The sequence below is a fragment of the Typopeltis vanoorti genome, chromosome 13, assembly GCF_054136105.1.
Source record: "Typopeltis vanoorti isolate ZY-2024b chromosome 13, IOZ_Tvanoo_1.0, whole genome shotgun sequence".
NCBI lineage: Eukaryota > Metazoa > Arthropoda > Arachnida > Uropygi > Thelyphonidae > Typopeltis > Typopeltis vanoorti.
In genome coordinates, this window is record NC_143561.1 from 8,064,323 (window position 1) to 8,077,409 (window position 13,087).

Below are 13,087 nucleotides of genomic sequence, written 5' to 3' on the forward strand. Positions count from 1 at the left end.
TGATATCTCTCCGTCAACCACCCTCCTATCCATCTCACCAACCCTATGTCCATTCCCATATGCTGCAATTTACTTATTAGAATTCCATGTGGAATCCTGTCAAAGGCCTTGGCAAGGTCCAGTAGAATCACCGTAAACCCATTACCCTTATCCAGTTCAGCCGTCACTGTGTTATAATACGTGAGCAAGTTACTGAGGCATGACCTACCCTTCACAAAAATATATATCACACTATATATATATATATATAGTGTGATATCTGAATTTTAATACAGATATCCTACATAGTCATCTGCCTTGTTGCCTTACCTGAAAGACAGTCTCTTTTTATGGATGTTTAAGGAATCCTCTGAAACGATATGATAGTATGGCACTGTAAGGAGAAACTAGGACCTCATGCTTCATTTCATGATATTTAGAAGTCTCTTGTACATTTATGTAACCTAGACACCTAGACCTCCATTATGCTAATAACCATCTAAAGATCTTTCACAACAGTAAACATTTTACACTTGATTGTCAAATGATGCACATGACTAATCTATGTTTTTATTAATAATTTTAAAATAGCTGCTGTTAGAAGTTCTCAGGTTTTTTTTTTTTTTTTTTGTATATTCTCTAGTATGTTCATCTTCCTGTTGATGCTGTTAGATAGATATTGTAAAAAGTAAACTTTTGTTCATGCAGAAGTTTATTTTTTACAGTATATCTATGATTAAATCTCACTGTAGTTTTTGTTACTTTGTCCTCATGATTTAAATGCAGAATATATTGTCATCTTAGAAACAGATTATTAGATCCAATATATGAATCTTGAGAATCCTACTGTTTGGTGCCAGCGTGCATAGGCCTAGTAAAAAAAAAAAAAAAAGTGCACAACAATAATAAGCATTTTTTGTTTATTATGTTAAAAAAAATTAGTCATATACAGGAAGGCCTCATTTTATGAAGGTGTTAGGTTCCAGCCCACTGTTCATAAAGTGAATCTTCATAAATTGAGGTCATGTATGTTAATGAGCTTGATTCCTTCAGTACGAATGATTTCCATAAATCAGTGATCCTCAACCTGTGAGGCAAGCCCTCTGGGGGGGGGGGGGGGGATGAAAATCAAAGGAAAAACTGAAAAACTACTTTATTGACACAAAAACATAAAAGACACTCTTAAAATAAAATAATATAATGTATAAAATCCACTTATTGAATAAACTAGTTACACTTATGGGAACATATCAATATTGCAAAATATACTGAGCAACTAATTAAAACTAAACAATAACAGTGAATCTAAAATGGCTTCTTTGGGCATGTGTTGTGGAGCAAAGCTTTTCATATGATGATACATTGGAAATTGACACTCTTAGTTCTCTTTCTATATTTAACAGATCTATATTTTGCTTTTAAGGTAGCCACTGCAGAAAACCCGATTTCACAAAGATAAGATGTTGGAAATGGCAAAAGTGCACGAAAAGCTCTTGACTTTAGTGCAGAAAATTCATCATCAACACTGACCCAAAATTCAAACGCCGATTTAGATGCAAATTGTCTTTTGATTTCGCTGCTTGACATGAAGTCTATAAAGGAGTAATTTGAAATGGGTTTCTAACCCATTTGTACAATGCCATTGTTACGTCGTTACTTTCTACTATTTTTCTATCTTTATTATCTCAATAATCACTACTATCTATTCTATTGTCTAGCCTATCTTATTTCTATCTAGGGTTAATTCCTCTTCAGATACTGGCTTTACTCAACTTTATTCCTCTGTAAAAATTACAGAGGAATAAAGTTGATGTCCCACACAATGAAAATCCTAGAAAGGGTTCTTGATGGTAGATTGAGGAAGGAGGTGGAGATTGCAAAGGAACAATTTGGCTTCATGCCTGGTAGATCAACAACAGATGCTATCTTTGGATTACGGCAGATGATGGAAAAGTATCGAAAGAAACAAAGGGAGCTACATCTGACATTTATTGATCTGGAGAAAGCATACGATAGAGTGCCAAGGCAAGAAGTCTGGAGGTGTCTGAGGGAGAAGAAGGTTCCGGAGAAATATGTCAGGTTGGTGCGGGAAATGTACAGACAAGTGTTTGGACCTGTCTGGGAGAGACAGAAAGTTTTCAAGTAACAGTTGGCTTGCATCAAGGGTCAGCATTAAGTCCATTTCTGTTTAATATTGTGATGGAGGTGGTAACAGAGGAGGTGAGAGAAGATGCGCCTTGGACAATGTTGTATGCAGATGACATCTTGCTGTGTGCAGATTCAAGAGAAGAAGCAGGAACTAAACTGGAAAGATGGAGAAAATTACTGGAAGAGAGAGGTATGAGACTGAGCAGAAGTAAGACAGAGTATATGTGTTGCAAAGTGGATAGGAGACAGATCTGGAGCTGGAAGGAAATGTCATCAGGAAGGTGAGAGACTTTAGATACTTAGGTTCAACAGTGGAAGAAGATGGAGGAGCTGAGAAGGAAGTGGGATGCAGGATACAAGCCATCTCCCTCCAGTTGGAGGAACTGGAGGGAGATGGCTGGAGTGTTATGCGATAAGAGGGTGCCGATCAATCTGAAAGGCAGAATCTATAGGACAGTAGTGAGGCCAGCTATGATATATGCTATAGAAACTGATCCTGAGGAAAAATAACATCAGCAGGATGGAAGTAGCAGAGATGAGAATGCTTAGGTGGATGTGCGGTGTGACCAGAAAGGATCGTCTGAGAAATGACTATGTCAGGGGAACAGTGAAAGTTACGAACTTAGGAGCGAAAATACAGGAGGGAAGGTCGAGTTGGTTTGGTCATGTGATGAGGAGGGAGGACGAATATGTGGGAAGAGGGGTCATGCAGATGGATGTGCAAGGAAGGCAGAAGTGTGGGCGGCCAAAGAAGAGATGGAGGGAGCTGGTAGAAGAGGACTTGAGGATAAAGAACTTGGATGTGGTGACAGCCCAAGACAGGAAGGTGTGGAGGAGACTCATTATCAACAGTGACCCCACTTAAGTGGGGAAGCTGCAGAAGAAGAAGAAAATACTGGCAAAATTTGTATTATGCTGTGCCAGCCAGTATCCTATAACAGAAAAGATTCTTGCCCAGGGAAATAATCCTAGATCATACACACATTATTTTACTCTTCGTTACGATTATATAGATTTCTGGTACTTCGCAGTCATGACCTGTAATCTATCGTTATATAACTTCTAAATTCTTCCCACTAAGGTTCTAATTTTATAAGTGGTAATTTTTCCTTACAATCAGGCATATGTAATAAAACATCTTTATTGGGAAATCAAATATTTTACAGTTAAAAGGCAACATATATTCAATGCTAAATAAAATCAGTTCATGCTAAGTTAGTTCAAAATGCCATATCACATTGCATAATCTGTAATCTCTTTCCTCAAGTTATTCTTAAGTTACACATATACACATTCTTAAGGTTTTCAGCTAAAAGCTCAGTAATACCCATTTCATTTTTATCAGGTTTAATCTCATTCAATAATATAACTGCCTCCAGACAAATCTCTGCTAAAGGTTACTAGTTATTTTCAAAAGGAATTCTTACTAAAGTCCTCTATTAATTGTCCATACTTTATGCTTACACACGTTTTTTCTTCCTCTAACAATTTTGAAACATACAATGAAATATTCTACATTACCGAATCTGTTCCGGATAATATGTCGCTTCCACGTGGTCTGGTTACCTTCTACTTATTCCATCAGCGCCTGGCAATGAGCTCATGCTGTCCTTGAATTCTGGTACCAGACACGAAAGTATTTCTTGCCGCATCTTAGGGGACTTTCTCCACTCTTTCCGGTGGGACATCCAGCGATTGGCACGATTCTACAAGGCCGATAATTCACAAACGGCTCAGCGTGGAATTTCTTAGGCATGTTCAGGAAAAGGCCTGCTGTTCTACATTGCAACACCTACGCACATCTCTCTCACGAGCCACCAGTCAAATTACCAAGCAGAAACCAGGAACAAAGGGGAGAGAGATATGACGCTCATCTCCTTATATTCACCGTATCTTTTCCGCATGACACTCTTTATTTAATGCCCCAAGTTGATCCTTTGCTCTCCCTTTGCTGTTAGGGTGCTGTTCTTGAAAAGCGTGCCTGCGTCACCTTCTGCGTGTGTTATTTCCCCTGGCATTACGCCGATCTGGGTGGCTAGCATGCGACCTTTGGACTGTTACTTAAAATTGTCTAGAGACTTACAATACACTGAACATCTAATGAACTAAATTATTTTCCTTACACAAATGCTATATTATGATACAAATTTTCACTTTGATCTCTGGTTAAATAACAATAAGATCTTAGTAATTTACATACAAAGGAACATATACTTTGACATACAGTCAACAAGTTTTCTCTATTTTCTGCGGAAGTGCAGGCATCTCCTTTAGTCGTTAGTTTTTGCATGAATGAATAATTTCTTCTCAAAATTTTCTCATTCAGGATCTAACACCATTATGTTGTCAGTTATAAAATAGTTTCTAAAATTCCTCAACATTGTTAAATGATTTTCAATAGTTGCAAATAAAGCTTTGATGTGTTGCTCTTCTGCCTTGTAGGTTTTGATAAATTCATCCATATCTGCAAACATTTCTAATTTTTGTTGCTTTACCTTTTTGTTCCATAACTCTAGTTTTTTTACGAAAAACATTAACTTTGTCACTAAGATTTAAGTCTAAGATATGTGTATTTTTTTCCTTGGAGTTGCAGGTTTAATATATTTAGTTTCTCGAATACATCCACCAAATAGCTCAATTTCATCACAAATAAGTGGTTTCTAAACTTCTCTGCTTCTTTGTGATTTTCCTCTTCTAAGAAAATTGCTATTCCATCTTTTAATTCGTAAACTTGTAAACATTTTCCCTGTGATAACCATCTTGTCTTGCATTAAAATAGTAATGCTGAATGTTCTGCTCCGGCCATCTTTGCAAAGTTCAGAAAAGTCTTGATTTTAAAGGTCTCATTTTTATATAATTCACCACAGTTATAACAGTTGAGTCATTTCCTTTGCAGCAAGAGCATCTCTCTGAATCATGCAATGTGTCCAAATACATTCTGGGGATTTTTCCCTCACAAGGGCTTGTAAACTTTTAAACCTTCCAGACATAACTCAAGCACTATCAGTGCAAATTCCAACACCATTTTTCCACTGTATGTTTGATTTGCATATAAATTCGTCCAATATTTTGAACAATTCAGGTGCTGTGGCTCTTTGTCACATCATCAGCATTAAATTCCTGCCATGTACCCTCAAGGGGTGTACAGGATATGATAGTACTACATGAAAAATTTACATCATTACTAACTTCCTATCTACAATTTTCCTCCAAATCAGTCTGTTACTTGTCAAGACTCCAACATTATCAGATCTTATATTTCTATCATCTAAGGCACTTTGTACTGTATCAATCCATCTATATCTTGGTCTTACTCTGGGTCGTTTTCCTGCCAACCTGGCAAAGAACACTTGTTTTGCTAATCTTGCCTTGCCTGAGATTAGCTCTGTTAACACATTCCTGGATGCTGACAATGTCAAGTTCTTTCCTAATATCCTTGTTTTTAATATGATATTGCCATTGATGCCATCTGTTCATGCCCCTAATCTTTCTCAGGACTCTCATATTTGCAGTCTCTAGTCTTTGGTCAAGTGTTTTACTTCTGACCCAACTCTCAGATCCATAAGTTAAAACTGGTTTGAACACTGTCTTGTACAGCTAATTTAGTGTTCTAACTAATTTCTCTCTTATTCCATATGAATTTATTCAATTGACTTCCTGCCATACCAGCTTTGTTGATTCTGATGTCTATTTCCATATTTAATTTACCATCTTCAGTAAAAATCGTGCTTAAGTAGCTGAAATGTTTTACTTGTTCCACAGGTTCTCCATTCATAACGCAGTTGACATTTTCAATGACTCTGCCTATTTTCATTGTCTTTGTCTTTTTATTGCTGACCTTCATACCATATCTATTAAAACAGTTATTCAATTTAGTCAGGGAATCTTCCAGACTTATAGCAGATTTATTTAGAAGTATAACATCGTCTGCATAAAGCAAAGAGCTGACATTAACATCTCCAATTTTGATATCAGGTTTAATACCACTTTCCTTCATAATATGGTCCATATAGATAATGAATAACAGAAGGGATAATGTACATCATGTCTCACACTAGATTTAACATTAAACCATCTTCCTGTACTTCCTTCAAACCTAACTGCTGATTTACAACTCAAATAAAGGCTAAGTATTGCTTGATATAATGCCCATTGACACAATATAACTGTAGCTATTGAATAGCTTCTCTCTTGGCATCTTTGTTATATTTCCATGATTTCTTGACTATCTGTCGTAAAGTGAAGATCTGTTACTGACAGCCTCTATTTGGGCTGAATCCAGCTTGTTCTTCACCAAACTTTTCTTCCACAATTCTTCTCAATCGTTTCTCGAGTATACTAGCATAAATCTTACCAGGAACATTCAGTAGGGAAATACCTCTGTAATTCTCACATTCAGTTTTATTTCCCTTTTTATATATGGTACTATGAGAGCTCTACTCCAATCATCAGGAATTCGTCCCTATGCCTTCTGAACTATGCAGTGCAGCCACTGTAAGACTTTTATACCACCATACTTCAGCATTTCTGGTCGAATATCATCTACTCCTGCTGCCTTTCCACATTTCAAGCCTTTGATGGCTTTTTCTACTTCAAGTATGGATATGTATTCCTGACTGCATGCCTAGTCAGTGTTTTTTATTCACTATGCTGTCAGCATTGCTTGTTTCATTTAGCAAATTTTCAAAGTAATTACTCCATACTTCAAGGATATCTTTTTCTCCTGTTTTCGTGTCACTTTTATCATCTCTAATTCCTTTTACACTCTTTCCTCCATTTCTGAGCTTAATCAACAACCTCCAGAATATTTTGCCACCTTCTTGATAATTATTTTCTATGTTCTTGCTAAAGTCCTCCCATGACTTTTGTTTAGCTAGTTTTACACAGTGTTTAGCTTTCTTACATTTGTCTCTGTATTTTCTAAGAGCACTAGCTGACTTATTTGCCAGGAATTTTTGATATGCTTTCTTCTTTTCCTTCACTGCCTCTTTGACTTCCTGTGTCCACCATGGAGTTCTGATTTTTCTATCCTTGCAGACAACCTTACCGCATGCCTCTCTGACTGAATCAATCAAGGTTTTCTTCAAGGTTTGCCACTGAATCTCAAAAGTTTGGTTCCTGTTCTCAAACTCTTTCGTTTTTTCTTCAATAATCTTTGTGTATTTTAGTCTACAGTTCGCATCTGAGAGCTGCTCAACTTTTATTCGCTTTAAAACTTTCTTACATGTTATTCTTTTCAATATGAAATTCAGTTTTATCCTGCTCAAGACTAAATAGTGAACACTTCCAATTTTAAATCCTCTGTACACTGTGGTATATCCTGCACCAGAGAGAAAACATCACTATCAACAATAACATAGTCAATGAGACTTTTCATGTGAATTTGTGCACATTTTTATGTTGGAACATGGTGTTAGTAATAACCAGTCCATGCCCTGAGCAGAAATCCAACAGGTATTTGCCATTATTATTACCTTTGCACTTTTCTCCAAATTTTCCAAAAATATTTTTTATGTCTGACAATCACTTCCTACTCTGCTATTTAGATCCCCAACAAGGACCAACTTTTCCTTTTTCATTGTGTCAGTAGCTTTCTCTAGAGCTTCAAAAAAATTCCTCCACTTCTACCTTCTGTGGGACCATAGACACAAATAAGTCTCATTGTCCAATTCCCCATTCTGATATTTGCCCACATCACTCTACTTGAGACTGCCTGCCATTCAAGAAGATTAGCCTCGTATTTTGTGTTGAATACTATGGCTACCCCTTCTTTTCCTTGATTGTCATTTCATCGATATAATATTTTGTATTTATTGCTCAGAAAGATCTCACCCGTTTCTGTCTTTTTTGTTTCAGTCACCCCTATTATGTTGATCTGGTACTTATCTAATTCCTCAGCTAGCTCTGCTTCTTATGTTGATAGTACCAATCTTCAACTCTGGTGATATTGAGTTGGGGTGTGCTTTAGGGTTTGTTCCAGTAGCTGACTTTTCGCTGTTCATCTTGGTGAAAACAACAGGGGCCTTGTTTAACCGGGCGATGCCCCAGCTGGCATGAAATTTTGTCATGTTGTACTATCGTTTTGCATTTTGGTTTAAGCCTATAAGAATACAATTTGGTCGGCTAAATCCCAAATTGCCAGCCCATTCTCGTTTGTTCAGTATCCATGTAGATACCCAACAGGGTGCTCCACGAGAAGGTGAGGATTGGACATTAGGTCAGAAGCCCTGGTCGGTTCTCCACATTTCTTTAAAGGCTATGTGGAGGTCAATACAGCTTTGACCCTTTTTGATAAAAATGGCTGTGCCGCCACCACCACCACTAGAGTTAAGTCTGTCTGTCCTATACGGTATATATCTTCTTAATCTTGGGTTGTTAGATGGTCTGAAGTGTGATTCACTGATCAAGATTACGTCCGGATTTTATCTGTTTGCGAACTCTTGGAGTTCCAGAATTTTATTTGTCAGGCTATTCTTGGTCACAAAGCTTCAATAAAGTTGTTCCTGCAGATCTTCACATGTATCACCAATTTGCTGAGCAACAGTATCATTTGATAGAGGTATGCACTGTAGTTTTTTAATAAAATTTTCTCCAAACATAGTTTCCACAATATAAATTGCTACTGGCAGAATTACGTCTGCTCGGAATAATGTGGGGCTTTTTGCACCTAGCTATTTTATATGCAACTTTGTAAGATGCTAGTGAAGCTTTTTCATTTACAGACAAAGCTTTTTTAATATTAGATATTTGCTTTTCAAAACATTTCAATTTGGCAGCATAAACCTCTTGAGGTTTGTTAACTCCTTATGAAGTGTATCCAAATGTCTTAAATTTATTCAGTTTCATGCTATCAGTCACTAAAATTTTCAAACAAATAACACACAGTGATCTTTCTTCATCATTTACTTCAGTCTTTATAAAACCAAAATCTAAATATTCTGCTGCATACTTTCTTGATTTTGTTAATTATATTCTGTGAACCTGAATTTGTTGACGTCAATGCTCCATAGTCGTCAGATGCCTGCATACATCCAGTTAAAAATTTATCCATTTTTCTACGCTAGAAAAGATTGTTTTTATACCGTGTATCACAGTCATTGCGAATAGGAATAAAATAATGCCAACCATCGACTTCTCACTGTTGGTCGCTGTTGCAGCGTTACTGCCATCTTGCCATTTCAAGCCTTATTTATACTTGCAGAAACATTTCCAACATTTGAGACTTCCCGTGATGAAATTATGTTTCTGAAAGGCTGATACAATTCAACGGTCTGTGCAGTGATGCCAGATCTATACAATTTTTGAAAGATTTGGTGACATTTTTAAATTTGTATGAATATTTTAAAGTTTTTTTTAAATTTTAATTCCTAGTTGTTTTTTTTGTTTTGTTAACTTATGGGTTTTGCCAGTGTCTGAACACAAGAATTACGGGAGGGGACACCACGAAAACTGATATTAAAAAATGGGGTACACATGAAAGAAGGTTAAGAAACACTGCCATAAATGACTCTTTTTTCACCAGTTTATTTATTTTTCATTAAACAAGGACTTTGCCTTCCATGATTACTGCGTGAATCACAGGAATGTTGTTTTGATTCATATTGTCAACCACAGGGACACAGTCAACTGGGCAGTAGTCAAGTGAGCGACGAAATAAAAGATCAAATATGCAATTCTATTCTGTTGATCTGTTACCAGGTAAAAATGAGTTAAAAGAACGGTATAAACATAAAATTTGAAAAATCTCGCTTATAATTAAGTTTATTTTTATTGTGTAGTTAGGTTAGGTTATCTGATGACTATCTAGTATAGGCAAGTAGATGATATATATAATTTAGGTGCTTGTTAAAAGAATGGCATAAACAAAATTTGAAAACTCTTGCTTATAATTAAATTTATTTTTATTGTGTAGTTAGGTTAGGTTATTTGTTAATTACAAAATAATATTAATAAATGAATTAAAAAACTGTATTTTTTCTTTATTTTAATGTGCAATTATACCTTTTCATTTCTAAATCATTTTCGGACCACTGTTTTTAACCATCTTTTTCTTAAATGATCCTACAAATTTTGATATATGATATAAATGAAAACATATATAATATAAATATTTATTAACCAACTGACTCATTTTTTGTATGGGAAATTTCAATATAATTCTATACAATAAAAATAAACTTAATTATAAGCGAGATTTTTCAAATTTTATGTTTATACCGTTCTTTTAACCCATTTCTCGTCCGCGTGGTTAGCTTAGTGACTTTGCGCTTTGCAACCATATGCCTGGGGAAGGAGTGTCCTGGGTTCGATTCCCGTCGCGAGGAGCTTAAGGATCTTCCTCAGCCATACCAAGTTAGACGTTCTTGGGCGTGGACAGCAGGGTTTTTCATCCCGCAAGCAGGCAAACCGGCTCCGTGAATACATGGATCTACAGCCATAAATACTTACCCCCCCATGAGGGGGGGCTCAACTTGCCCCAATAGAGACGGGGGAGGAAACTCCATATGAATAAATAAATAAACTCATTTCTCAAAAAATATATATTTAAATTTACCTGGTAATAGATCAACAGAATAGAATTGCATATTTGATCTTTTATTCCGTAGCCCAGTTGTCGTGTACCCCAACCACAGCACTAATTATTTTTCATTACTTTCCATTCCCTGAATAAGATGTTCTTGACACTTTTGTACTAATAATTCCTGCACGTGATTGCTTTATCTTCCCTGCATTGGTTACTATCATTGAAACTGTAGAAGGTCTTAACTTTAATGCTTTACACACACCAGAATGACTCTTACTTGATTCACTACATTGAATCACTTCCTTTTCTTTAAGCATGAGTTTATTATTTAAATACTAATATTAATAAAACTTTCACTTTTTTTAGCAGTCCTTACAATGTGGTTCACTAGGCCAAAATGTAAACAAACTGTTTTGTAATCTCTACCCACAATGTTATAGAATATAGCATTGTGGATAGTGATTATAGAGTGCTATGTTTTGGATTTTTTGCCATTGATTTTGAAATATTGATTGAATTGAACATAAAATGAAGATATTAGAAAGGAACACTTGACATTGTTAGCATTCAAGAATGTATATGAGCAAAGTTAATCTAAGGTGGTATGTTTTGTTTTTTATGTTTTTTTTTTATAATTTTTAAATTATACAAGTTGCACATATATACAAGTAACCTATCACAATGTTACTTCATGCTCATGCTTGATAAAGGATAAAAACAAGAGTATAATTTACTTTAAGCAAGTGAAAAAATCTCCTATAAGGGTGATATTAAAAATAATGTTAGTGTGCTGACAGACAGCAGAAGGTAATAAACCTCAGAACTTCAATAGGTCAGTTCCTTAAAATCAGTAGAAATTTTTAAAAAGACATTAACATAAAATGCTTCTCAAAGATAGACTCCTTGAAATTACACCAATTGGAAATCTGAGGGAGACAGCTCTAAAGTTAGGTCACAAAAATGGCACTTCTCTGTAGCCAAAACATATTCAGTCTTACATCAGCTACTCCAGAAAAGGAAAAGATGAAGTTAACTATTATTTTTTCTTATCACTGGTTACCTTGCAAACAGAACTACATGAAGCAGTTTCATAAAAGCCAGTTGCCAAGGGTCTGAATGCATCTCAAGATTGAACCATCATACTTCTCAGCTTAATCATCTTTTTTAATGTAATTATATATATTTGAGGCATTATTTATAGATTGTTTTTTCCCCCATGCTGCTAGTATGCCAGTCTTCTTAATGAAGTATTTTTAACATTGTTGCATCGGGGAGGGGGGTTAGACCCAACTGAGACTGTTGAGTCTAACACATTAAAGGAAAGATGAGATGCATCTTCACTTCCTCCTCCCCCTTTATTGAAAGGTATTTTTCAAATGCTCTTTGAAATTTCCTCAAAACATCACAGTGAAAAATACAATACAGTTGATGTGCCAATTAAGTATTCTTTATTGTCCAATTTACTGGAAAAATCCTGTTGTTCAAAATAACATAGCCATTGATATAATATTGTCATTTCTCATTAGCAAATAAAGCTGTAGTGAGCCCACTCACTCTAAATAAACTACTGAAAACTTTCACCCAAATTTCTATAATTATCAGTGTTATTTTAAAGTAAATCCACTTTAGAAAACCTTTCTGCAAAACAGTACTTTTTCCATCCATCCAAGATGGTTTGAGTTCTCCCTTATTTGGGATTTAATGCAGCCAGTTTACCATCCCTCTGGCATATTTTATGTCTGTAGAACTGTGTGTTCATGGGACCAGTTTTACCTGTTCTAAAGGGACAAAAAACCCAAGTTACTGAGAGAAAAAAAGAAAAGTTTTCCTCCATATCAGACCAGCTAACTCATCATTTGATTGAAAAGGCCTGATAAAGGTTCTTCATGTTGTGAACAGGATTCGAACCTAGGTCTTTTCAACTAGAGTGCTCATGTATACCAATTGAGCTATAGAGGCTGTACAGTAGTTTTATCAAAAATGTAGAAAAATTTAATTCTTCTGCATGAAATTTACTCTCCTTGCTGATTGTTGAATTGTTTTTTTTCAGGGAGGGCTGTGGATTAGTAGACATCTGGGATATTGAAGATCCAGCAAATAAAGCAAAAGAATCTCTTTGCAGTCAGTTGATGAAAGATCCATCTCCCTTCACTGGTGTTTTTAGAAACTCAGCCTATGCTGTTCTTCGAGTGTAAAATAACATCTGCTATTGTAACATAGTTCTCCTCTGTAAATTTCACAAGACAAAATCTCATTCATTTAGGAGAATATGAAAAGGGAAGAGATTCCTTTGAATCATCATACTTCTCAACTTAATCATCTTTTTTAATGTAATTATATATATTTAAATGAGAATATTTTTATATTTGAAGTTATTTTAAACCTTTAAGTTTGGAAGCATGATTTATAGATTGTTGTTTTTTCCCCCATGCTTGT

The 13,087-nt window shown here is 35.6% G+C and overlaps 1 protein-coding gene across 1 annotated transcript in view; it reads left to right on the forward strand.

Moving 5' to 3' along the window:
- The window catches only part of LOC150099916 (protein C-mannosyl-transferase DPY19L1-like), a 49,715-nt gene extending 36,628 nt beyond the window's left edge, over nt 1-13,087 (forward strand). Inside the window, exon 3 of the mRNA XM_090403230.1 lies at nt 12,706-13,087. Within this exon, the coding sequence (XP_090259356.1) occupies nt 12,706-12,846 (141 nt within the window). The 3' untranslated portion in view covers nt 12,847-13,087. The remainder of the gene's footprint in view (nt 1-12,705) is intronic.